This window comes from Malania oleifera, chromosome 3 (assembly GCF_029873635.1).
Source record: "Malania oleifera isolate guangnan ecotype guangnan chromosome 3, ASM2987363v1, whole genome shotgun sequence".
Taxonomy (NCBI): Eukaryota; Viridiplantae; Streptophyta; class Magnoliopsida; order Santalales; family Ximeniaceae; genus Malania; species Malania oleifera.
Genome location: NC_080419.1, coordinates 4,858,992 through 4,886,768, shown reverse-complemented (window position 1 = coordinate 4,886,768; position 27,777 = coordinate 4,858,992). Strand labels below are relative to the sequence as shown.

The 27,777-nt window shown below is 41.1% G+C and overlaps 1 protein-coding gene across 1 annotated transcript; it reads right to left on the bottom strand.

Annotated features, from left to right (window-relative positions):
• LOC131150439 (AT-hook motif nuclear-localized protein 20-like) lies at positions 1-23,134 on the bottom strand. The gene is made up of 3 exons (XM_058101154.1): positions 22,976-23,134; positions 22,591-22,654; positions 1-869 (listed from the first exon to the last, which is right to left on the bottom strand). The coding sequence occupies exons 1-3, from the start codon at positions 23,132-23,134 to the stop codon at positions 1-3; spliced, it is 1,092 nt and encodes a 363-aa protein (XP_057957137.1).
• Positions 23,135-27,777: the final 4,643 nt, after the last annotated feature.

Sequence of the window (27,777 nt, the reverse complement as noted above, 5' to 3'; positions counted from 1 at the left end):
TCAGAAAGGTGGGCGGGCATGAGCCCAAGCGTAGGCATCATGACCCAGCTGACCATTTGGAATTAGGTTTGGTGGCTGGTTGTAGACTGGCTCGGGCAAACCTGGCGGTTGCCCTCCTCCGCTGCTTCCAACTCCCGGTGGCGAACTTTCACCGGGATGCAGCGCGTGGACAGCATGTCCAGCCTCGTCTTCTTCCTCAAGAGGTAATCTCTCATATGTCGCGTTGGCGAAGGTCGCTGCAATGACCATGACTGGTCCAGCAGCGACAAGCGGCCCAACAACGCTCCCACCCACCACCTGCCCCTGACCACCCGCCAGGTAAACCGTGAGTCCAGTCGTACCGGGCAGGGCAGGTCCGGGCAGGAATGCCCCGGTTAGGGATAGAATTTCAAACCTGCCATGGAGGGCAATTATGGCGCTCGGTGAAGCCGGCTGCCTCAGGGTGACATTGGCCACCAAACCGCTTCCGCTTAGTACACAGACCCCTCGTTGGCGCCTCCGGGCGAAGTGGGCAACGTTTTCTGCGATGTCGGCACCCCCAGCCACCTCCATCACATGGCTCCGCAGCGCGTTAGGGCTATCGCGGGTCACAAAGATTGGTGGTTTTGGCTTGTTTTTGGATCCGGGAGGCCGGCCTCTAGGTCTACGAGTTCCGATCTCAACCGCACCTTCTTTGGGCTCATCGCCGTTCTCTCTATCATCATCATCTTCTTCTCTTCCGCTGTTCCGACCGCTGGTTAGATCATTGATTGACATCTCGAGAGTGTGTTTATGGGCGACAGAAGGGTCGGCTGCCGGCTCTAGGCCTGGCAGCCCTACCTGTCCAGCCCACCACCGATTAGCCAGGATTGCAAACTCAGACAACAGCACTGATGGAAAAGATGAGAGAGAGTTCAATAATATTTGATAGGGTTATCTGTAACAATTGAAGCTATCTCCTTCCGTCTCTCCTACTTCCTTCTTTTCTTGTTTTATGTTTCCACTCTTCCTTGGGCTGAGCTTCAAAATTGAACTAAAGCTCTGAAAGAAAACTAAGATTTCTTTTTTTATGCTCTTTACTGGCTTTGATGAGGGAAAGAGGGGGAAGAGAGAATTAGATGCAATTGCCTCAGGAATCAAGTAGAGAGAGAGAGAGAGAGAGAGAGAGAGAGAGAGAGAGAGGTGATGTTCAATTCACAGTTGAAGAGATGAATCAAAAGGATATGTATGTGCAAGGCTGACCCAGCTGGGGTAGCAGAGAAATGATGTTGTAGTGGGGAGAACAAAGAACAGATGCAAAACCCTGCTTTATTAGAATCAATTAAGCACACAAAAGAAGCCAAGGAAAATAATATAAAACCAAAGCACTCTGCAGCTACAGATGGATGGATTGAACACTATTTCGACAGTGAGGTCTTAATTTAAAGCTAGCACGTCTCTTGCTACTTGCTAGCTAGCTAGCTAGTAGCTGCTATAAATTAAACAGCAAATAAGACTACGACGAACTCGCAGGGAGGTTAAAACTAAATGTGTAATATTTTTCTTTACTTCTTTTCCATTTGGTGGCAGCTGTGCTGTGAGTTGGGGAGCTAATTGAGCTTTTTCATTCATCAATTTGATCCTTTCTTTATTCTTTTCTCTGCAATCTATAATCTCTCCTTTTGGAGGGGCTCTCGGAAATTAGGGTTTCGTGGGGTAGCGTGCGCGTGGGCAGGTGGGAAGCATGTCATTTTCTCGTGCTCCGACAAATCATATATGCCCAGCTGATCAATGCTTCTCCTCTCTCTCTCTCTCTCTCTCTCTGAGAGAGTGGGCGAGATTTACGTTGAAGGCCCTCCTAGGACTCCAACTACTGCTGCTTCAATTCTGCATTGTTATTTCACAAACTTTCCATGCGTTTCTTAGCGCAGGTGCCCTTCCCTTCCCACCCCCCCCCCCCCCTCTCTCTTGAACTCCTAGCTTTTCTTCTAATTTTTCCTTTTTTTAAATGTATTTGCCAATCCTCGTTCATTATTGGTGTATGCCACTGGAAAATTATATGCTACAATAAAACTCCTATTCCTTTTTTAAAGGAAATTAATGTGCATAATTTATATTAAAGAAGAGGGTGTGTACGGGAGAAAATACAAGGTCAAAATGAGCAAATTCACTTAAAAAATTAAATATATATATATATAGAAGCAACTTAAAATGTGTATGAAGTCATTAAAAGAGGCTTGATAGAATAACCAAGATGCTTGAGGATTCTCAAAATGATTTTATGCAAGAAAATGTTTGATGTCTTGGTTCATGTTAATTGGGTTGGTAGTATCTCAACTAGACACATGATAGAGGGATCCATGTGATCGAGTGTGGGAGACATCCATGTATATTTGATAAAAAAATCAAACACTTTTTAAGATATGATGTAAATTTAGATGGTTAGATGGTGGATTGATTGTGAATGGACTTATTATATGAACTCTTATCAAAATTGCAAAGATAATAATAAAATCATTGAAATTGTAGAAGGAGGGAGAAAAGAGAGAGGTGGAAAGAGTTAGATTAGAAGAGGCAAGGAAAGATAGAAACGGGAAGAGACAAAGGGAAAAAGAAAGTGAGAGAGAAGAAGATAAAGAGATAAGGGGATAAAAGGCACTAGGGGTCTATATAGCACTAAGCTATTGCATGATATTCGTTGAGTTGAATTGGATATCCCTCACATGATAGTTGTACTCCTATTTATACTCTTTTGTCGTCAAACCTACATAAATTCTAAAGTTATAAACTATAAATTTTAACCATAAATTTGGTCCATTTCTAAACATTAAGATTCTTATCATAACTTAGGAGCATTTCTAGATATCAAACACCAAATTATAATAAATGGCATTCATGTTTGTCCAATGCTTATTTACCTTGTCACTTGGTGACTAGGCAATCCCTGACATTTGTCCCATGGTGACCTGGCGATCTCCATCGCCACTTGTAGTCTCCTTGCCTCATATGGTGACTTGACAATAAGCATTGCTCAATGGCTGCATGGCCTTTGTCACTTGGGTGGTTACTTGATATTCTTGAATCACCTAGGCGATATGTAACTCACCTTTGAGCAATTTTCCCTACTGGGCAACTATCACCATTCTACAAAAGAGTGCAAAAAGATGGTATAAACAATGTGTCTAGCCAGATGGCTAGCAGTTGTTTGAAATTAAATTAAACTTGTTTATTCACTATATTTGGTACAAATAGTTGGAAAGCCTTTTGTGTATTGAGTGGTGTATCTAAAAGAACGCTTAAAGTAAATATACAACAGAAAAAACGTTAACTCTATATTTAGGAGAGGACTTGCATTTGGATTTATATGGATTTGGATAAAATGTAATGCAATATTATACTAAAATTTATCTAAATCCACCTAAATCTAAATTCAAGACCTGAAACATGCTCTCAAATGCAACGTAATTGTAATTAATATTGGTACATAAAAAATGCTCCATGTGAACCCTATAAATAGATACACACACACACACTGTAGAGATCCGTAGAATTATGGTAATTAAATAATAAAAGAAAGGAGGAAGAAAAGGAAAATTTTAAGAAAGGCAGCAGGGTCTCGTCGACTAACGCTGAACAGGCTTATTGGGATCGTCAACATGGACACGTGTCTCGTCTATGAGAAGTTACCAAGAGGATGGTTTTCAGGACCTGAATTTCATCAACGAGGAGTAAGGGTTTGTCGACGAAACTCCTCTTGGACTCGTTAACGAGGTGACATGGCTCGTCGACGAGGCCACGTGTCAAGAAATCCATAAATATGCAGGAAACGGGTTTTCAGCAAAGGAAATTCTCTCTCTCTCATTTTCTCTTTCTAAAAATGGGTTTCTCTCACTTTTCTCTAAGTTTCCAGCTCCGTCTCTTCCCCCCGGTTCGATGATCAGAAGCTACCACGGTGATCCTAAGGAGATTCTCCACAACATAGCCGGAGCGAAATGTTGGTTTGAGAAGTTTGGGAACCATCCCAAAACTAGGGTAAGTAGAATATTTGAATATAGTTAGTTTTACCAAATTCATTTGAACCCAAATTTTGTATTATATGAGAATATATTGGAGTTTTGTGAAGTAAAATTAGGGTATTATATTTTCAGGTATAGAGTGTTTTGGGGCCCTACAAGTAAGGGTTGAGGAGCCAAGTGGGTGGTATTTCAGGAACGCAAGTAAAATGACATATGGATTATAGTTTAGGAATTGAGCATATGTGGATTTGGGGATAAATGTATGTGATAATTATTTAGGTGAATTCAGTTGTTTGATTGGGAGATTATGTGTGTATTATCTCAAGATGTTAAAATTATAAACATCGCACCTATGAGACTGTAAATAGCAGCTAGAGTTTAGATAGTCAGGTAAGGGAAATATGTTATGCTAGGAAATTTTAGTATGATTCAATATAAGTTATATGTTATATCAGATTTTTATGCAAATTATAAAATATTTGTATACCAGAAAATACATATTTTAGAGCATGTGAATCTATTGATTTAAATCGTGTGGCATAAGCTTATAGAAAATTAGCATAGTATTTATGCAGCTACAAATACCATGTTTTACAATATATTAGCAAAAAATATCATGGGATATATATAATTTATAGAATGGTGAATTTTCAGTATATATATAGATAGAAATTATACAATATGTTTAGAAACATGATTTACAATATATGTACAACAACCTATATTTTCAGCAATTTCAGAACATCATGATTTCAGAACCAAAACACCCAGTTTATCAGATACACAGATATACAGACATTAAATGTAAGAACCCAAAATATGAAAAATGGGTTTAAATATTAAGAGAGAGGCAAAATTGAAAATTTCCGGATCAAAGGGCTATAAAAGGAAATTCTCATTTCTTCCAAGCTAAGCAAACTTAGATTTTTATCTCTCTCTCTCTCTCTCTCTCTCTCTTTCTCTCTCTCTGAACCTCTCCCTACTCCTTCTCTCTAGAATTCTTCGCCAATCGTTGACGAAATCGGAAAACGGAAGCTACCATGAGGATCATAAAAGGATTCTCTACAACTTCTACGAATCGAAATCTCATTCGGAGATTTTCGGGTTTCAGCGTAAAATCGAGGTAAGGCTCAGTTTTCAATTATGATCCAGTAGATTTGTAGGTAACTATCTTGTGAACATATTTTGTACTGTAATTTGTAGGTTTTGGAACTCGGTTCACTGTTTAGGGACCTTGGAGTTTGAGATTTGCTTACGGGGTTAAGGTAAGGGGAACTATGTTTATATTGGTTATTTTTGAAATTGGACTCGGTGGAAATGTGATCCACGGTCCTGTGTGTGTTTTGGCTACTCATTTGGGGGGATCTAACGGGGAAATTATGAGTTTTTCATTATTACAGTTTTAGGAAAAAGGGGGTGACGGGCTAAATCCCGGGTTTTGTTGAAAACCGAGTATATGTGTGATTTATACTGTGATATTGGGATGGTCGTGCCTTGACTTGTTTAAACTATATTTTTTTGTAAAACCATGATTTAGATTACCAAATGAGTGTGGTTTGTTTGGTTATATGAGCATGCATGTGTGTGTGATATGCTAAAATGCTAGTAGGAACGCGGTTCTGAAATTGTTCCAAGTATTGAGAGTGTCTGGCTCTATATCCGAAGGCGTGTTATTGCCTACCATGTAGGCAAAAGTGTCCGACTCTATATCCGAGGGCGTGAGCCTATTCCGACAGATCAGGCCGAAGGGTGTGGATCCACCAGTTTAGTGCCAATACGATGTCATGGGAGTCAGGGACTAGCCATGTGCCGGTGGCGCCGTGTTCACGGGTTGGCTACGAGCCAACACCATATGTCGTGGGTTGGTTTCGGGCCGAAGAGTGTGACGACACTGAGGATTACTGATCATGTGTATGTATTGTGACGAAACTGCGTATAAATGGCCTCCGTATGTGTGCGTGTATGCACTGTGTAAATTAGTACTGGAATGCATTTAACTACATGTATGTTGTATCATGATAACACTTAAATGCCACACACCGATATAACCTGTGATCTTCCTTACTGAGAGGTGTCTCACCCCTGCTGTACGTATATTTTTACAAGTCCTTCGGGTAACCGGAACTAGCGTCCTGGTGTAGGGAGCGTAATGGCCGGTGTACCACATTTAGCGTTAGGTAAGTGCTAGGACTGTAATTTTGGTGGGTTGCCATTTTGGGATGTGTTGGGAACCCGTTTGTACGTTTTTGATAGAGCATTTTGTCTACTCTTGTATAGACTCTGGTATGGTACTGCATATATATATATATATATATATATATATATATAGATGACCTTTTTCCGCTGTGTATATGATTGTGTTTGGATGTGTTTAGGGTGCCTAGGAACCCCACGGGGTCAGACCCTCATCCTTTGTACTGTATTTATCGTTATTTGTATGATACAGGGACAGGTTAGATTACATTTTCAACCCTGGGTCCCATTTCAAGGTTCAGGGCGTGACAGCTTGGTATCAGAGCTAACCAGGTTACTAGATCTTGTATACTTGGTTAGGTTAGTTATGAGTACATACTAGAGTATAGGATGTGGATATGGGTAGAATTGGTTGAGGGTTGTTCGGTTGCTAAACCAGGAATTATCGATGGTATTTCGTGTTTTTCCTAGAATGACGATTTCAGTAAAAGCATGGCAAATCATTGATGACTTTCGTGTCGGTATGATAGGACAGACCTAGACCTGGCAGGAAGTAGTTTAAACTATTAGTGTAGATCATTGTGTTAACTGTATATGTTATAGGGATGCTGATAGATTCCTATTGTGTTGCAAAATGGAGCCCAAGGATAATAACCTGGAAAGTGGCTCCAAGGAGACTGCGAGTGATGAGTCTCCTTCTGTCCCTCGGGGTTTGATGAGGCAGGTATTGCGGAAGATCGGGTGGAGTGTGAGGAGACACGAGTGCTCTCTTACTACTGCGGGGTGCACCATTGAGAGGCTTACAGGCATGCATCCTCCGACATTCTCTAGAGAACCCAACCCAATGACAGCAGAGGACTAGATGGAAAAGACTGAGAGGATCTTGGAGGTCCTACACTACATGGATAGGCATCGAGTTCTTTATGCTACCTTCCAGCTGTCTAGGGAGGCGGGTCGATAGTGGACTGCGGTGAATTTTTTGGAGAAGCAGAGAGCTAGTCCTGAGGGGATGACGTGGAGCTGATTCAAGGAGGTGTTCTTTGACAGATACTTCCCGGCTTCCATATGAGATACGAAGGCAGATGAGTTTTCTGCGCTGACTCAGGGGAGTTAGACGGTGCAGGGGTATGCGGCTCGATACATAGAGTTTTCCCGCTTTGCACCATGTATGATCTCAAGCGAGTATGAGAAGACTCGGAGGTTCGAGAAGGGTTTGAGGAGGGATATCCACAGACTAGTGGGTATGCTTCAGATCCACGAGTTCTCGGTGTTGGTGGATAAAGCCATGGTGATCGAGACTGGTATCCGAGAGGACGAGGTGGATCAGGAATCGAGGAAGAGGACGGTACCTTTTGGTTCTCATACAGGATCTCGTCAGGGATCGTAGAAGAAGAGAAGCAAGGGCTCGGGTTACCGCCAGAATACCAAGTGCCAGGACTCTCAGATGAGCCAGACCGGTGGTCGTTGTACCAGATGTCACAGGTGGCACGAGGGAGAGTGTCGGTCATTTGGGGGTAGTTGCTACAACTGTTGCCAGCTAGGCCACATGTCTCGTGATTGTTGAGCACCAAGGTGAGACATGCCTGCAGTTAGTGGGGACCGAGGGAGTAATCAGATACCTTGGGGAACCACTCAGACGAATACAGCTCCAGCCAAAGTATACTCTCTTACTCCAGCGGACGCTGAGCATGCAGGTAACGTAGTGATAGATACCTTATTATTGCTTTCGAATAAAGCTTCTGTTCTATTTGATTCGGGTGCAACCTATTCTTTTGTATCTGTAAATTTTGTGGGACGGTGTGGGATTGAGACCCGAGACATGAATAAGGTATAGTTGTTACTACGCCATCTAGGAGTGTATCTTTTTGTAGGAAGATGTTAATAGACTGCCCAGTGGAAATTCAGGGAAAGATGTTACTGGTGAATCTTGTGGTATATGACATGTCAAGGTTCGACGTCATTTTGGGGATGGACTGGTTGTTCTCCAGTTATGCCGTGATCGACTGTCGTAGAAAAGTGGTGGTTTTCAGACCTCCTGGGGAGCAGGATTACGAGTTCATGGGATCGTGTGTGCGTTCAACACCACAGATTCTGTGGACACTACAGGCGAGGAGGCTACTCTTGGACAGATGTCAGGGTTACTTAGCTTGTGTGGAGGAACCGCTGCGAGATGAGTTGAGACTCAAGGATATTCGGGTAGTCAGCGAATTCCCGGATGTGTTCCCAGATGATTTACTCGGTTTACCTCCAGATCATGAGGTGGAGTTTGCGATAGAGTTGCTGTGTGGTAAGGCGCCGGTCTCTAAAGCTCCATACTAGATGGCTCTAACAGAACTTCGGGAGTTGAAGGAGCAGCTGCAGGAATTACTGGATAGGGGATTCATTCGACCTAGTGTTTTGCCCTAGGGAGCTCCAATACTGTTTGTGAGGAAGAAGGACGGGTCGATGCGGATGTGCATTGATTACTATGAGATTAACAAGATAACTGTGAAGAATCGTTATCCTTTACCTCATATAGATGATCTCTTTTACCAGTTGCAGGGGACGCGGGTCTTTTCAAAGATTGATTTGCGATCAGGATATCATCAGGTGAGGGTTAGAGCAGAGGATATAGCGAAGACGGCTTTCCGAACCAGATATGGCCACTATGAGTTTTTAGTCATGCCTTTTGGGTTAACGAATGCTCCGGCGATGTTCATGGATCTGATGAATAGGGTTTTCCATGAGTACCTAGATTGGTTCATGGTGGTCTTCATTGATGACATTCTGGTATACTCGAGGAATATGGAAGAACACATGGAACATTTGAGGTTAGTGTTACAGATTTTGTGAGAGAAGAAGTTGTATGCTAAGTTGAAGAAATGTGAGTTCTGGTTGAGTCACATTGCGTTCTTAGGCCATCTGGTTACTGGGGATGGAATATCAAGTGATCCTAGCAAGATTGAAGTTGTGGTCGACTGGGTAAGGCTGAAGAATATGCAGGAGGTTTGGAGTTTTCTAGGACTAGCGGGTTATTATCGTCGGTTCGTAGAGGGTTCCTCTAAACTGTCTGGACTTCTGACTCGATTGACCAGGAAGGGAGTCTAGTTTGAGTGGACCAATGATTGCGAGCAGTGCTTTCAGGAGTTGCAGCACCGACTGGTTACTGCTCCAGTGTTGATCATTCCTTCGGGGGATGGTGGATTTGTGATTTATAGTGATGCGTCTCTGAAGGGCTTAGGATGTGTGCTTATGCAGCAGGGTAAGGTTGTGGCATATGCTTCTTGGCAACTGAAGGAGCATGAGAATAATTACCCTACGTATGATCTGGAGTTGGCTGCTGTTGTGTATGCACTAAAGATCTGGCGACACTATTTGTACGGGGTGCAGTGCGAGATCTTCACTGACCATAAGAGCCTCAGGTATTTCTTCATGCAGAAGGAGCTGAATATGAGGAAGAGACAGTAGCTAGAGTTGATTAAGGATTACGATTACCCGATCAATTATCACCCGGGGAAGGCAAATGTGGTGGATGATGCGTTGAGTCGGAAGTCAGGACCTACAGCTGTATCTGCGGTTGTAACTCAGTGTCACATTAGACGAGATTTGGAGAGCTCAGGTATAGAGTTGGTGGTTGGTGATCATCAGGCTTATTTTGCTGGTTTAGTGGTCCAACCGACCCTATTTAAGTGTATAAAAGCCACGCAGGCTAGTGATGTAGAGTTGGCAGAGGCTATGGAAAAGGTACAACAAGGATTGGCTACAGAGTTTAACATCTCTGAAGGAGGTGTGTTGACGTTTGGGACCAGACTGTGTGTTCCGAACGATGATGAGATCAAAAGGATTATTCTAGAGGAGGCGCATCGTTCTATGTATTCGGTACATCCTGGTAGAACAAAGATGTATTGGGACTTGCGCGAGACCTTCTGGTGGTCTGGTATGAAGAGGTAGATTGCTCAGTTCATGGAGCAGTGTCTGATGTGTCAGCGGGTGAAAGCTGAACATCAGAGGTCGCCCTGAGGTCGGCAGGGCCGTTGTAGCCTTCGCCTATTCCGGTGTGGAAATGGGAGCATATTTCCATGGATTTTGTGACGGATTTGCCACCAGCGCTTCACGAGCAGAATGCTATTTGGGTGATCGTGGATAGATTAACGAAATCTGCTTATTTCATACCGATGAAAGTTAGCTATCCTTTGAGTAGGCTAGCATATTTGTATGTGCATTGTGAGAATGCACGGGATACCAATGTCCATAGTATCAGATCGGGACTCGAGGTTTACTTCCCGATTCTGGATAAGCTTGTAGGAGGCATTGGGGGCGAAGCTTACTTTTAGTACAGCGTTCCACCCCCAGATTGATGGACATTCGGAGAGGACGATACCTATATTGGAAGATATGTTACGAGCTTGTGTATTAGACTTCGGTGGTAGCTGGATACAGTTTATGCCACTTGAGGAGTTTGCTTATAACAATAGCTTCCAATCTAGTATCGAGATGGCACCGTTCGAGGCTTTGTATGGTCGGAGGTGTCGATCTCCTTTGTGTTGGGATGAGGTTGGTGAACGTCAGGTGTTAGGACCTGAACTTGTGCAGCAAGCGTCTGAGAAGGTGGGTTTGATTCAGGAGAGGATTAAATCGGCTCAAAGTCAGCAGAAGAGTTATGCAGATGTTCGCCGCCGTGAGTTAGAGTTTGAAGTGGGAGGTAAGGTATTTCTGCGTATTGCTCCGATGAAATGAGTAATGAGATTCGGTAGGAAGGGCAAGCTGAGCCCGAGGTATATCGGACCATTCGAGGTACTTGAGCGAGTGGGTCTGGTAACCTACAGAGTTGCATTACCTCCAGCACTTTTGAGGGTCCATGATGTGTTTCACGTCTCCATGTTGAGGACGTACATGTTGGATTCTTCACATGTGATTAGTTATGATGAGTTGAAAATTAGGGATACTTTAGCGTATGAGGAGATACCTATTCAGGTTCTGGACCGTAAAGTTCAGAAGCTTCATACCAGAGAGATACCGATAGTGAAGGTATTGTGGCAAAACCACGAGGTTGAGGAAGCTTCTTGGGAACTGGAAACGGAAATACACCAGAAGTATCCACAGTTATTTTGAGCACTTGTACATGATCCTACTGTGGGTTGGGATAGGTGGTTAGTCGTCGAGAGTGTGAGTATTGTGAACTCATGAGAATGTTGTATATGTAACCACGGTATTCCTCCGTCATAAGTGAGGGTATGTATGTGTATGTGTATGATGGGACTGTGCTGTGATGATCGTAAGTTCACTCTTGAGTTGTGTCTATGTGTATGTGTATGATGAGACTGCGCTGTGAAGATCGCCAGTTCGCTCTTGAGTTGTGTCTATGTATTTGATTGTATGTATGAATCTAGGAATGAGAGATGGCAAATTTCGAGGACGAAATTTTTGTAAGGAGGGGAGATTGTAAGAACCCGAAATATGAAAAATAGGTTTAAATATTAAGAGATGGGCAAAATTGGAAATTGCCCGCGTCAAAGGGCTATAAAATGAAATTCTCATTTCTTCCAAGCTAAGCAAACTTAGATTTTTATCTCTCTCTCTCTCTCTTTAAACCTCTCCCTACTCCTTCTCTCTAGAATTCTTCGCCGATTGTTGACAAAATCGGAAAACGAAAGCTACCACGAGGATCGTGGAAGGATTCTCTACAACTTTTACAGATTGGAATCTCGTTTCGGAGATTTTCGAGTTTTGGCATAAAATCGAGGTAAGGCTTGGTTTTCAATTTTGATCCGGTAGATTTGTAGGTAACTATCTTGTGAACATATTTTGTACTGTGATTTGTAGGTTTTGGAACTTGGTTCGCTGTTTAGGGACCTTAGAGTTCAGGATTTACTTACAGGGTTAAGGTAAAGGGAACTATGTTTATATTGGTTATTTTTAAAATCGAACTTGGTGGAATAGTGGTCCAAGGTCCTATGTGTGTTTTGGCTACTCATTTGGGGGGATCTAACAGGGAAAACTATGGGTTTTTCATTATTATAGTTTTGGGAAAAAGGGGGCGATGGGCTGAATCCCGGGTTTTGTTGAAAATCGAGTATATATGTGATTTATACTGTGATATTGGGATGGTCATGTCTTGACTTGTTTAAACTATATTTGTTTGGAAAACCATGATTTAGATTACCAAATAAGTGTGGTTTGTTTGGTTATATGAGCATGCATGTGTGTGTGATATGTTGAAATGCTAGTAGGAACGCGTATCTGAATTTGTTCTAGGTACTGAAAGTGTCCGGCATTATATCCGAGGGCGTGTTATCGCCTACCATGTAGGCAAGAGTTTCTGGCTCTATATCTGAGGGCGTGAGCCTATTTCGGCAGATCAGGCCGAAGGGTGTGGATCCACCAATTTAGCACCGGTACGATACCATGGGAGTCGGAGACTAGCCATGTGCCGGTGGCGCCGTGTTCATGGGTTGGCTACGGGCCAACGTCGTATGTCGCGGGCCAGCTTAGGGCCGAAGAGTGTGACGACATTGAGGATTACTGATCATGTGTATGTATTGTGATGGGGCTACATATAAATGGCCTCCGTATGTGTGCGTGTATGCACTGTGTAAATTAGTACTGGATTGCATTTAACTGTGTGTATGTTGTATCATGATAACACTCAAATGCCACACACCGATATAACCTGTGTTCTTCCTTACTGAGAGGTGTCTCACCCTTGCTGTACATGCATTTTTACAGGTCCTTCGGGTAACCGGAACTAGCGTCCTGGTGTAGGGAGCGTAGTGGCCAATGTACCGCTAGCGCTAAGTAAGTGCTAGGACTGTAATTTTGGTGGGTTGCCATTTTGGGATGTGTTGGGCACCCGTTTGTACGTTTTTGATATAACATTGTGTCTGCTCTTATATAGACTTTAGTATGGTACTGCATATGTATATAGATGACCTTTTTCCGCTACGTATATGATTGTGTTTGGATGCGTTTAGGGTGCCTATGAACCCCACGGGATCGAACCCTCATCCTTTGTACTGTATCTGTGGTGATTTGTATGATACAGGGACAGGTTAGATTACATTTTCACCCCTGGGTCCCATTTCAAGGTTCAGGGCATGACATTAAATATTAAGTCAGTCACTCAATTTTCAGATCAGTTTTGTAATGTTATGGTTATTTCAAAATCATGATAAACTAGTAATATGAAATATCAATTACATATATAGCATCACACCCTAATGGACCAGATTCAGTCGATAGAGTATGGTATCGTAGCAATATTTAGTTCATAGTGCAACCACATAACATAAATAGTATATGGATTCAGCAATCGATCATGCCTATGTTGTGGACAGGCTCCCCATCAGTTAATGTTAAGAAAGCTGATTTGACTTTCGGAGTTCAGTTGACTTATCATGGTTGGCCAGCCAGGATAGGTCCCGCCTACGAGCCGCACAACCCTGTCATGAGGGGTTAAATCATGACTTTCAGTTATCCATCCAGGGAAGTTTTCTCTGTTATTATATATATATTCAGATTTATAGAAAACGTAGACATACCTATGAATATTAGAAGTATTATGAATAGAAAATTCAAAAAAAAAAAAAAGTTTATGTTAAATAACATATGTATGAGCCATACTGCACAATATTTATACATGTTTTCTTAGTCTCAGCTATTTATGGTATTTCTAAATTAGTTTATTTTTTCAAATATGTAAACTCACCTGCCAGACACTAGTAATAGCATATTTCGTCTTACTGAGCATTGTCTCATCCCAGTGATTTAACATTTTTCAGGTGATCCAACTAGGCAAGCAGATCAGGCTCGCGGGTAGAGGAGACTACATTACTACCCTGACTATAGGGTGAGTATGTAATGACCCGACCCTTTATACGAATAAGAACCGTTAACCCAATTAAAAAATACCTGTACTTGTTCAAGATACATAGACAACCCGCCCTAAAAAGGGACATACGGGTGTAAAACATACATAATTACAATGTAAATGTTGCGGAAAAACATAAACATTCATTCGGATTTCTGCTAGACTTATACTAGAGCTTACTATTACATCCTCAAGTACATAAATCCAGAAATACAATAAGAAACCGGTTCAAATTGGTTCGGTGGGGTCAACTGGTTTAAAGGGAACCGGGCAGGGTCAATGAACCAGGCCATGTGTCGTCTCCGGGTGAGGACACGTTGCCTGCACAAATATATATATATATATATATATATATATATATATATATATATATATATATATATTAGAGTATTTTAAGGGCTATAGGGAATGACGTCGAGGCGACGTTCATTGGCCACATGTTGGCCATCGAGTGGAGCCATCCAAAGAGGCAAGGATATATATATCAGAGTATTTAAGGGTTGCAGGGAACAACGTCAAGGTGATGTCCATTGGCCACATATTGGCCATCGAGTGGAGCCATCCAAAGAGGCAAGGATCAATTACGTGGTACAATCAGGACCGTCAAGAAGAAACACAAATCAGACGGGCAAAGGGAGTCCGCATCGCACATCGGATGGGTGGAGGATGTTGAGCCACATGTCGCCCCTCGATGGCCTCAAAACCTGATATATAAAAGGTAAAATTTTATTCTTTTGGCTATTTCTTCATTTCATTTCTCTCTCTACTCTCAGAAACTCTCTCTTCTCTCTTCTTTTTCCTCTCGAACAATCTAAAACCCTATAATCAGATCTTTGTTTTCCTTCTTTGATCTCTCACTCTTAATTCTCTCACCCTTTCTTCTCTCACTCTCTGTTTTTGGAAACCCTATCACTATACCGACCCCCTTTTATCCTATTCTAACAAACTAATACCCTAGTTTTGTTCTTTGGATCCCTCTGTTCTTTCAAAAACCAGAAACCCTAACCCTTTCATTCTCTGTTCTTTTGAAACCCTGAAACCCTAACTCATGTTCTTCAGAACCCCCTCTCGCTATTAAGTTGAAACCCCAAATTTATTCACCTTCATAGTGGCAAACTATAGAACACCCAAGGGTGTTCCAAATATGGTGAAGTTCGTCTTGAGACCCGGGAGGGGTCTAACTCAGTTTTCGAAGATACAGAAGACAAGTATCTTCCCCCCCCCCCCCTTTTTATCTCGATTTGTTACTTCTGTGTTACTGTTGTGGTGTGTGATTGTGTGTGTGCTTCATCATTGCATGTGGGTCAAATGCTGGTTTGATGTGTTAGTGGTTTAAGGACTATGTTCTGGTGATTCTAGGGTTTCCAGGTTCAGGTTCAAGGTTCACGGATGAGTTGACTCGTCTAAACCCTCCATGGTGGGTTCTCATTGGATTGACTCACACGAGTCAACCCCTAGGTTTGTGTGGGCTTAGATAGGCTCCGAGTGGGCCGAGTGGGATTAGGGGCTTTCTTTTCTAAAAGGTATTGGGCTTGGGTTTCGATGGTGAGCTCATGGTCTTTTTAAAACATGGGCTCGAGAAATTAAAATGTATTTTGTAACAACCTGCTTAATTTTTACACATTTTTTTCCTTAAATAATACAAATCAGTATAATAAATCCAGCAGATCATGATCAACCTGAACCCATGGGTACCACGGATAAAACAGAAACACATAACGAAAGCCTAAGCAGCAAGAAACATAAAATCATAATATCATAATCACAAGATCATCCATCTTATTATTAGAGTTACTACATCCACTGTATTTAAGTCTATACACAATACACAACCCAAAAGATGCCCTAGGGTCACTTCTTAAAAGTCCATCCGACCCTATCAAAGTACTTACCCTTTAGGAAGGGCAGATCGACAATAACTACCTCAGCAGAGCTTTATCCGCTCTCCTATCTAGGGTTCCTGAAATATTTATGAAATTTTGGGAGGAGACACCTCTCAATAAGGGAAATAAACTAATACTAGTGTGTGGCAACATGAGTATTTCCGTGTTCTATATAAAATCATGCATAAACATATCAGTATAACTGCCTGTATCATATCTGGGAAACATATATTTTCATATCATGGCAGAACATACAGGATTTTCATAAATATAATTCATCTCATATAATATAATACAAAAACTACCCTAGTAGGTTAGTTGGCTGTTATCATGCATTACCCTCACATGACTAGGTTGTGTGGCCCAAAAGCGGGACCTGACAATGGTTGGCCAACCACTGCCAAGTCAAAAGTATAGACTGTAAGTCTGATGGGTCTGCCAGACCTGGTCCATACAACAAGGCACTCACACTTCTTGAAACCATATCGGCCATCCATCCTCGCGCTACTCCGTACATCATCGTTAACAAAAATATCAGGATGAATCATGAACACATAGCAACGGTACCGTGCAAGTGCTAGCCTAGACCAAGCCAACCAGGTTTTGATAACATATAGCATATAATGTAACGACCTGCTATTTAAATATGGTTTTTTTTTTTTACATACTATAACATTTATAATACTCTGATACCAAATTGGATTAAACTCAATCATCAACCTAAGTAGCAAGAAGCAGAAATCAAATAAACATAACCATATATATTTATATACAATACCAGAGTACTAAAATGTTTCCCCAAAATACCCTTAACTGGTTAGGACTATACAGAAATACTTCAAAGCCAAATACCCACTCTCTACTTACAAGGTAGTACTAAAGCCCCTCTACCTACGAGCCTAATCTACTTGCCTACCTGGATCACCTGAAAAATGTTAAATTAATTAGGATGAGCCAACGCTCAGTAAGACGAAATATGCTATTGCTAGTGTGTGAAAAATGAGTTACAATACTGTGAAAATCTATTACCAAATAGCCATGTATCACTGAATCTATAAAGTACAATACCAGTAATATAAATCTTCATCTTTTACTTGTTGCTTAATATTTCTATACTTTAGGTTTCTACTCAAAATACTACTAATATATATATATATATATATATATATTTTCTGTTTCTGTAAACCTGTATAAACATAGTAATATCTATAAACTTCCCTGCGGATAACTATGTGTCATGATTTAACCCCTCATGATAGGGTTGTACGGCCCGTAGGCGGGATTTACCCTAACTGGCCAATGAGGAATAAATCACTGTACTCCATAGTCTTATCAGCCCTCCTCAACCCATATCTGATGGGGAGCCTATCCACTCGTGGGCACTATGCAATCGACCTTTATACCATGTATTATCTGAATAGGTGGTTGCACTCTATATACTGTATGTAGCTACGGTACCGTGCTCTGTAAACTGTATGGTCCAACAGGGTCTGATACTATATAATACATTTCTATATATACAACTATCTATTTTACCATGATTTTGTAATAACTGTATAAGCCATGACGTTGTAGAAAATTGTATCTATATCAACTGTGTTTCTGTAATTAACTATAAATCTGTATGTCATGGTACTGAAAAACTGTACAATCAAGGTATTTATGTAATTGCTATAAAATATATTCACTGTATGTATATTTTGTAAAACATAACTCAGGAAAATACTATAAAACATATTTTTGTACTATATCTATATTCTCAAGCCACATAGTAATTCTAAAACATATTAATCATACTTGATAAACTGTATAAATCTCTACTATGAATAATACTATGGTAGAACATTTATAATTTTATACTGAAATCATACTTAAATAACCTAGCATAGCATATTTCCCTTACCTATTTCCTGCTAAAAAAAAATCCCCTACTATAACGAGTCCAACACCCGCAGGGTTCTCCACTCAACACCCTGAAACCATAAATCCCATAACAAAACATTACTATTTCTATGTCTATTACATTTCTTACAACTCTTGGAAACTCAAATTATGAATAAAAGATCTTACCTTGGATTTGGGATGAATCCCAACTTCGTTCCATCGACGATCCGCTCCAATAGACTTGAAGAGAACTCCTTTAGGAGTGTCGTGGTGGCCTCAGATCGTCGATCCGGAGACTGACGGGACCAAAATCGAAGAGAGATAGAAGAGGGGGGTCGTAGGAGAGAGAGAGAGAGCGGCACTGTATTTCTGAATTAATCTGAAGTTTTGCACTATTTATACTGTGGGATTCGTCGACAAGCCACGTCACCTCATCGACGAGTCCTATAGAAAGTTTGTCAACGAATCTGCACCCTCATCGACGAATTTCAGACTTCCCAAAAATTCCTCTCTCAGTATCTTCTCATTGACAAGACTGGACCTCGTTGACGAGGTCTTGAAGAACCCTCGTTGACAAAACCCCTGTGTTCGTCAACGAGGCCTATTGAAAATTCTTGGAATTATCAACTCCAAAATGCAATATCGTCGACGAAGTCGACTACCTCCTTCTGTTACTGATTCCATTTCCCTCCTTCTTTATTATTTAAATACCATTATTACTCGGGTCGTTACATTCTCCCCTCCTTATAAAATTTCGTCGTCGACATTTACTATCTGTATTTCCTTCTATCATCTCATAAAGGCAAATGGTCTACTTATTTTATTATCTGCCTTCACTTATGGCGGAGGAATACCGTGGTTACATAGGTAGTTATGGGAGATTACAAGTATAAAATAAAATTCCCCCAAAACCAAAATACTACCTATTCTATACACTATATTACAATTCTACTATGTTAAACAAAATAAAATTACTATTACTTTAATCATACATCACTACTGTATTCACTGAACAAGTGGGGATATTTCTGTCTAATCTCACTTTCAAGCTCCCACGAAGCTTCTTCAATTGCGTGATTCCTCCACAGTTCTTTTCCAACTGTATCTTCTTATTGCGCAATTCCTGTTCTTTTCTATCTAGGATCTGTACTGGAACTTCCTCATATGCTAGATCACCACTAAGTTCCAATTCCGCATAACTGATAATATGGGAAGGATCTAGGATGTATTTCCTTAACATAGATACATGAAACACGTCGTGAATCCTGAATAGAGATGGCGGTAAAGCCAGCTGATAGGCAACTGACCCAATCTTCTCGAGTATCTCAAATGGGCTAATGAACCTAGGGCTCAACTTACCCTTTTTCTCAAACCTCATGATTCCCTTTAGCGGTGCTATTTTCAGAAATACATAATCACCTACTCCAAGTTCCAGTTTTCAGCGATGAGTATCTGCGTAGCTTTTCTGCCAACTCTGTGCTGCACTGATTCGATCTCGAATGAGTCGAACTTTACTGTACACCTGCTGAACTATCTCTGGTCCCAAAACTTGCCTTTCACCCAGCTCACTCCATTATAAAGGGGAACGAAACTTCCTACCATAAAGTACCTCATAAGGAGCCATACCTATGCTAGCCTGATAGCTATTGTTGTAAGCAAATTCCACCAACGGCATATACTGAGTCTAGCTACCCCCAAAATCCAAAACATATGCTCGCAACATATCCTCAAGTACCTGAATGGTCCTCTTTGTCTGACCGTCAGTCTGAGGATGGAAAGCAGTGTTGAATGCTAGTTGAGTCCCTAATGCCTCCCATAAACTAGTCTAGAACCGCGATGTGAAACATGGATCACGGTCCAAGACTATGGATACTAACACTCCATGGGGTCGAACAATTTCTTGTATGTAAATCTTTGCTAACCTATTCATAGGGTACCTAACCTTAATAGGCAGAAAGTGCGCTGTCTTCGTCAACCTATCAACTATTACCCAGATGGCATTCTAACTATGCAGCGCCGATGGTAGCCCCGTAACAAAATCAATGGATATGTGGTCCCACTTCCATTTAGGAATGAAAAGTGGCTGCAATTGACCAGCCGACCTCTGGTGCTCAGTCTTAACCTGCTGGCACATCGAACACTGCTACACAAACTCTATTATTTCCCTTTTCATGTCACTCCACTAGAAATACTCCTGCAGATCCTTATACATTTTCGTACTGCTAGGATGAACAGTGTATAGAGATCTGTGTGCCTTCTCTAGAATCATCCTTCTAATGCTGTCATCTGCACGCACACACAATCTAGTGCGAAATCTCAAAGCCCCATCGTCAGAAATGCTAAATTTTTCCCCTTGACCATCCTGTATTCTGGCAAGCACCTCCACTAACTCTGTATCATCTCTTTGAGCATCTTTAATTCTCTCATAAAGTTTAGGCTGTACAACCAAACTGGCAATAAGCGCCTGAGGATCATCTTCCACTAACTCCACACCGAGTCTTTCCAAGTCCATTTGAATTGGATGCTGGATTACCGCTGCTAGCTGTGCTGTGTCTCCTTATTTACGGCTCAAAGCATCAACCACCATATTTGCTTTACTTAGGTGGTAACTGATGGTACAATCGTAATCCTTGATAAATTCCAACCACCTCTTCTGCCGTATGTTCAACTCTTTTTGTGTGAAGAAATACTTTAGACTCTTATGATTATAAAATATCTCACCTCTTACCATATAAATAATGTCTCCAGATCTTTAGTGCATGTACAACCGCAGCCAATTCTAGATCGTGGGTAGGGTAGTTCTTTTCATACTCTTTCAACTACTTGGATGAATACGCCACCACCCTACCATGCTGCATCAGCACACAACCAAGCCCTTTCAAAGACGCGTCACTGTAGATAACATAACCATCACCTCCCGATGGAATCGTCAGTACTAGTGCAGTAATGAGCCACTGCTTTATTTCCTAGAAGCTCTGCTCACATTCTTCATCCCACACAAACCTAGAATTCTTCTTGTTCAAACGCGTGAGAGGTCCTGATAAAGCTGAAAACCCCTCAACAAAACGATGGTAATAACCTGTCAATCCTAAGAAACTCCTAACTTCCTGCACATTCCTCAGCCTGGACCAATTCACCACCACGTCAATCTTACTGGGATCCACTGATATACCTTCTCTTGAGATCACATGGCCTTAAAATGCAACTTTCTCAAGCCAAAACTCACACTTGCTAAACTTGGCATAGAGCTTCTTTTCCCTGAGCGTCTGCAGTACCTGCCTCAAACGCACCTCATGATCCTCAAAACTCCTCAAGTACACCAGTATATCATCAATGAAAACTACCACAAACTGATCTAGATACTGGTGAAAAACTCTATTCATCAAGTCCATGAACACGGCTGGGGAATTTGTCAAACCAAAAGGCATAACGAGGAATTTGTAGTGCCCATACTAGGTCCTGAAGGCTGTCTTCGTGACGTCCTCTACTTTTACCCTCACTTGATGATACCCAAATCTGAGGTCGATCTTGGAATATACTCGTGTACCCTAGACCTAATCAAACAAATCGTCTATACAGGGTAGAGGATATTTATTCTTAATAGTAACCTTGTTGATTTCTCTATAATCAATACACATCCTCATAGACCCATCTTTCTTCTGTACAAACAACACTGGAGCTCCCCATAGCGATACACTGGGTCATATAAATCCCTTGTCCAGCAAGCCTTGCAACTGCTCCTTTAATTCTCCTAATTTGGCTGGAGCCATACAGTAAGGAACCTTAGAAATCGGAGCAGTCCCTGGAGGTAAATCTATAGGAAAATCCACCTCACGCACAGGAGGCAATCCAGGTAACTCCTCTAGAAAAACATTTGGAAATTCTCGTACTACTAGAGTGCTGTCAATCTTTAATTCATTTTCAGATACTTATTTCACAAATTCTATAAACCCCTGACCTCCATCCAAGAGCAATCCACTCGCCTCCACGGCTGACACCAGCTACGATGGAGTACGCACCCGCAAACCAACGAATCTGAATTCCTGCTCTCTAGGGGGTCTGAAAATTACTTCTTTCTTATGACAATCAATACTGGTGTGATTGGCAGCCAAGCAGTCCATACCCAATATTATATCAAACCCACACATATCAAATACAATCAAATCAGCTGGTAACACTTTCCCCTGAATTTCTATCGGATAGCCTTTAAGTACCCTTTGACATCTGATAACGAACCCTGATGGTGTAGCTACTGACAGCACTATATCTAATAATTGGGTCTCACTCTTAGACAATTTAACATAAGTTGCAAAGATGAAAGAATGAGTAGCACCTGAGTAAAAAAAAACAATGACTGGATATGATAAAACAATAAATGTACCTGTCACCACATCCGCAGCAGCCTCAGCATCACCTGGCGTCAGAGCGTATACTCGCGTTGGGGCTACATTCCTCTGCTGGCCACCACGAGGTGCTTGATATCCTCCCTGAGCTACCTGATATCCTCCCCAATAGGGCCTGGGAGTTAGAACCTAGTCTAGCGGACCTGGGCATGCACGTGCCATGTGGTCGGGTCTCCCAAAACGATAGCATACATTGCTCCCTACCCGACACTCCCCCGAATGACTTCTCCCGTACGTCTGACATACCAGGACGATCGACAAACCCTGATTCCCCCGAGGTCCCGCCATCTGCCTCTGATCTCCCCTATCGCGACCTCCTCTCCATGGACCCCTACTAGAGCCAGCCTGAAAACCTTGAGGCGCAGGCCTTTTCCTCTGACTATGAGCTGCTATACCCCTCTAAATACCACTCTCAATAATCGCAGCTCTATCTACAATCTCCGTAAATTTCTGAGATCTGAAGCCAATCACCTGCTCAAACAAATTCTGCCTCAGTCCCTCCTCAAACTTCCTTGCCTTTTTCTCTTCATCAGGTGCTAGATGCAGAGCAAAACACAACAACTCGATAAACCAAGCCGCGTACTGGTATACAGTCATCTGCCCCTGTACTAGATGCAAAAACTTTGCCACTTTCACGCTCCGAACAACAGAAGGAAAATATCGCTCGAAGAACAGCTCCTTGAATCGATCCCAAGTCACTGGCACTGGAACCGGCCTCTGCTCCTCGATCAGTGGCGCTGCTCTCCACTAGCGCTTCGCCTCCCCTGTCAACTTAAATGCTGCAAATACTACCTTCTGCTCATCCATACATAGAAGCACCATCAATGTCACTTTGATATCCTGGACCCAATTCTCAGCTACAATCAAGTCATCCCCTCCAACAAAGGATGGGGGCTTCATCCGCATAAACTGCTCAATTGAACAACTACGCTCCCCAGAGCTCCTAGCCATCTCAACCATCACCTGCTGAGTGACGCTACACAGTATAGCATCTGTATCTCCTCCACCTATGCTGGAAGGTCCTGGCCTATCCTCCCCAACATTCGTGCCACTACATCCTGGGTCCATCCAAAAAACAAGAAACACACTTAAGCACTTTGTCTCCTATACGAACCTATCTTGCACCAATTCAAAATTAATTACCTTCCCTGATCGTAAATCAATATCCAGTTCTATCACCTAGACACACGACCCAACAATAGTTTACTATGGTTTTCCTAAAATCGTCACCTCAAGAAAAACACAGAAACTGCCACGAAAATCCTGTATCCAGACAACCGAACAAACCCTCAAATCCTTTTCCTATACTCTGGTATTGTTTTTCCTGCACTCTAAAGTCTACATAACCTAACAACCTAGGCTCTGATACCAAACTGTAACGACCTGCTATTTAAATGGGGTTTTTTTTTATACTATAACATTTATAATACTCTGATACATAATTGGATTAAACTCAATCATCGACCTAAGCAGCAAGAAGTAGAAATCAAATAAACATAACCATACATATTTATATACAATACCAAAGTACTAAAATGTTTCCCCAAAATACCCTTAACTGGCTAGGACTATACCGAAATACTTCAAAGCCAAATACTCACTCTCTACTGATAGGGTAGTACTAAAGCCCCTCTACCTGTGAGGTTGATCTGCTCGCCCGCCTAGATCGCCTGAAAAATGTCAAATTAATTGGGATGAGTCAACGCTCAATAAGACAAAATATGCTATTGCTAGTGTGTGGAAAATGAGTTACAATATTGTGAAAATCTATTACCATATAGTCACATATCACTGAATCTGTAAAGTACAATACCAATATAAATCTTCATCTTTTACCTGCTGCTTAACATTTCTATACTTTAGGTTTCTACTCAAAATACTAATATATATATATATATATATATATATATTCTCTTTCTATAAACCTGTATAAACATAGTAATAATTGTAAACTTTCCTGTGGATAACTATGTATCATGATTTAACCCCTCATGACAGGGTTGTATGGCCCGTAGGCGGGATTTACCCTAACTGGCCAACGAGGAATAAATCACTGTACTCCATAGTCTTATCAGCCCTCCTCAACCAATATCTGATGGGGAGCCTATCCACTCGTGGGCTCTATGCGATCAACCTTTATACCATGTATTATATGAATAGGTGGTTGCACTCTATATACTGTATGTAGCTACGGTACCATGCTCTATAAATTGTATGGTCCAACAAGGTCTAATACTATATAATACATCTCTATATATACAACTATCTGTTTTACCATGATTTTGTAATAACTGTATAAGCCATGACGTTGTAGAAAATTGTATCTATATCATCTGTGTTTCTGTAATTAACTATAAATATGTATGTCATGGTACTGAAAAACTGTATAATCAAGGTATTTATGTAATTGCTGTAAAATATATTCACTGTATGTATATTCTGTAAAACATAACTCAAGAAAATACTGTAAAACATATTTTTGTACTATATCTATATTCTCAAGCCACACAATAATTCTAAAACATATTAATCATACTTGATAAACTGTATAAATCTATACTATGAATAATACTCTGTTAGAACATTTATAATTTTATACTGAAATCATACTCAAATAACCTAGCATAGCATATTTCCCTTACCTGTTTCCTGCTAAAAAAAATCCCTTACTATAACGAGTCCAACACCCGCAGGGTTCTCCACTAACACCCTGAAAACCATAAATCCTAGAACAAAACATCACTATTTCTACGTCTATTACATTTCTTACAACTGTTGGAAACTCAAATTCCGAATAAAAGACCTTACCCTAGATTTGGGATGAATCTCAACTTCGTTCCACCGACGATCCGCTCCAGTAGACTTGAAGAGAACTCCGCTAGGAGCGTCGTGGTGGCCTCAGACCGTCGATCCAGAGACTGACTTAGAGGTATCTATGTCCTCTTCACTGGAAGTATCAGAACCTTCCCTTTCTTCAACCCCTATATTTTCATCTCCATAATCCATCCTGAAAAAGGACAGAGAAGAGATAAGAATTCCATATCATAACTTCAAACAACATAATCATTAAATTAAATCCAAGATCCCCGCATAAGGACCAATCTCACAGCTAGAAAACATCATTGTCGATGGATTTACCATGGTTTTCTCAAACTGTCAACTGAATCAGAAAATCACAGAAATCCGCCAAGGGATTTCTGCCTCCAAGCTATAAGACAAAATCATATACTTCCCTACACCATACCTACTTCTCAATGACTAACCTACCCTTCTCCTATTTTTTATCATAACTCATTCCTATACTCTGGTATAAATCATTTCCTAAATTCTCAAAATCCCAAAAACATTGCTCTGATACCATATGTAATGCCCTAAACCCTTAAACCCGGGTCCGGCGCGTTATACCTGCTAAAATCCTTGATAATCCATAATTAACATAACATACGCAGCGGAAAACATAAACAAAATCTCCATATAATACAATACCAGAGTTTACTGACTTCTATCTATAATCCAAAGTATCCATCCAACATCTGCATTCCCATATATATATACATCTCCAAAAGCATTTCAGTATTTTCACAACCATTCTGTTCTCAACAAGCTTAAAACATAAAAACTTAAAACATAAATATTTACATTCCCCCAAAGTATATAAAAATATACCCTTTCTCTTTATACAATCCTCAAAAGGCTAACAACCCTCGAGCTCTCTAAGCCCAACCCCGAGGATATCTTGAAAAGAAATAATCATATTTGGGTGAGACACATCTCAGTAAAGGAAGAAACATACATATTAAAACAGCGTGTGGCCAACATGAGATAGATAGATATCATTTTTATTTCATTTGCAAATCATCATATAACATTGAAATCATTTTCTGAACCTAAACAATCACATGCAAATATTTAACCCACGAGATTACCCAAGGATAGGGGTGATTACCCGCCTATACAAGTAACACCCCTCTGGTCTGATACTTAGGTAACCCTAAGGTCACAATTAAAACATATTAGAGCACTCACCTTACTCGGTAAGCCCTCAAGTGGTAGATTAATCTCGTACTCACATAGTTCAACAATTGTTTATCGGAAAAGGCCCTAAGGATAGGGAATTCTACCCGCCCATACAAGTAGGTTCCCTATGCCCTAGTGCGTTATGCAACTACTGCCACATCTGAAACTGCTAGTGCACTCGCCTTACTCAGCAAGCCCTCAGACAAAGAGTATGCCTCGCCCAACCGTAACATGTTTTACATACATAGATACTTCTAATATCATAATACATCATTGTTGACCTTATTGGTCACGATTTTGATTATAACAAATACTCATTGTATCTAATGAGTGTTTGAGATTTTGTGCAGGAACTAAAGGTGTTAAAATAAAGATGTGCACAAAGTTAAGAAAAACCTGAAGACCAAAGTTTTATTTCATAATGTAATATCTTTAATTGGTCTGTAATAGCAAGTAGGTACTTGGTTTGTAATAAGCTCACACTCATCACATGTATGATTTACTACGTAAGCTCAAACAAACCATGAATAAGAAAGGACCTTAGAAAGACCTTAGGGTGTCGGTCGACCGACACTGGACTTTTTCGGTGTCTCTATTTTGGACCTAAGTGACCCTAAGACACACACATGTACACATATGTTTGTTAGGCACTTGAAATAGGACTTGTTTGGTTCAATACGAGAACGAAATGCACACTTGGTGCACTTTCGGTCGACCCAGTTCACTTTGGCCTGGTCGACCAAACCGGCCCTGGGTCAACAGTTTGACCAAGGCCCAGTCGACCGAACTTTATTTCTTGCCGGTCGACCGAACCACCTGGGAGTCAACATTTTGACCTCCCGATCGACCAACCACTTTTGTACTCCAACTATCTGGTCGACCAGAGGGTCCTCGGGAGAATTCCCAGCGGTCTGGTCGACCAAACCATGCAGTTCAAAAAGGCCCGGTCGACCGAACCTCGAAAATTTGGAAAATCGCCTTACCCCGGTCGACCGACCATTCAGTTCAAAAGTCCCTTAATCGACCGAGTCATTTGAGTCCTAGTCGACCAAACCATTTCTGGTCGACCAGACCTCTCAGGTTGCTCCTATTTTTTACCATGGTTAAATGTTTTAAACAGGGTTAAATTGATTTAAATATCATTAATCTTTTCTAATAATACCCAATAGGTCCCCAACGGTCATATTTTCTCCCTTACCTATATATATAAGTTCATTTAAGAAATTAATGGGGATTAGCCACTTTGATTAGGGAAAATTCTTTGAAAAACCAAAACCCTATAATACTCATTTCCAAGCTTCACATACTCAATCTTACCTTCCCATATTGCCTACATCATTTGTAAGTTGGTTTTGAGTGTTTGTCTTGATTGGTTTGCTCTCCTATCTTTGGATTGATTAACTTATTTTTTAGAGCTAAAACCTTAAGTATTCTTAGGGGACTTTGGTAATAAGTCTCTCCTAAGAAGACTTATATAAAACTTCTGAGTATTGCATATTCATTGCAATATCTTAAGAAGTTTGTATTTGTATTTTGGTTGCAAAAACATTTTCAAATATCTACTGTGTTTGTATCTT

Excerpts from the sequence above, each read along its gene's own strand:
- LOC131150439 (XM_058101154.1), bottom strand. The coding sequence starts at position 23,134 with ATGGCTAGGAGCTCTGGGGAGCGTAGTTGTTCAATTGAGCAGTTTATG. Across the intron at positions 22,655-22,975 it reads TATGTATGGATGAGCAGAAG|GTGATTGGCTTCAGATCTCA; the intron begins GTAGTATTTGCA and ends TTGTTTGAGCAG. Across the intron at positions 870-22,590 it reads AGCTGCGATTATTGAGAGTG|TGCTGTTGTCTGAGTTTGCA; the intron begins GTATTTAGAGGG and ends CTTTTCCATCAG.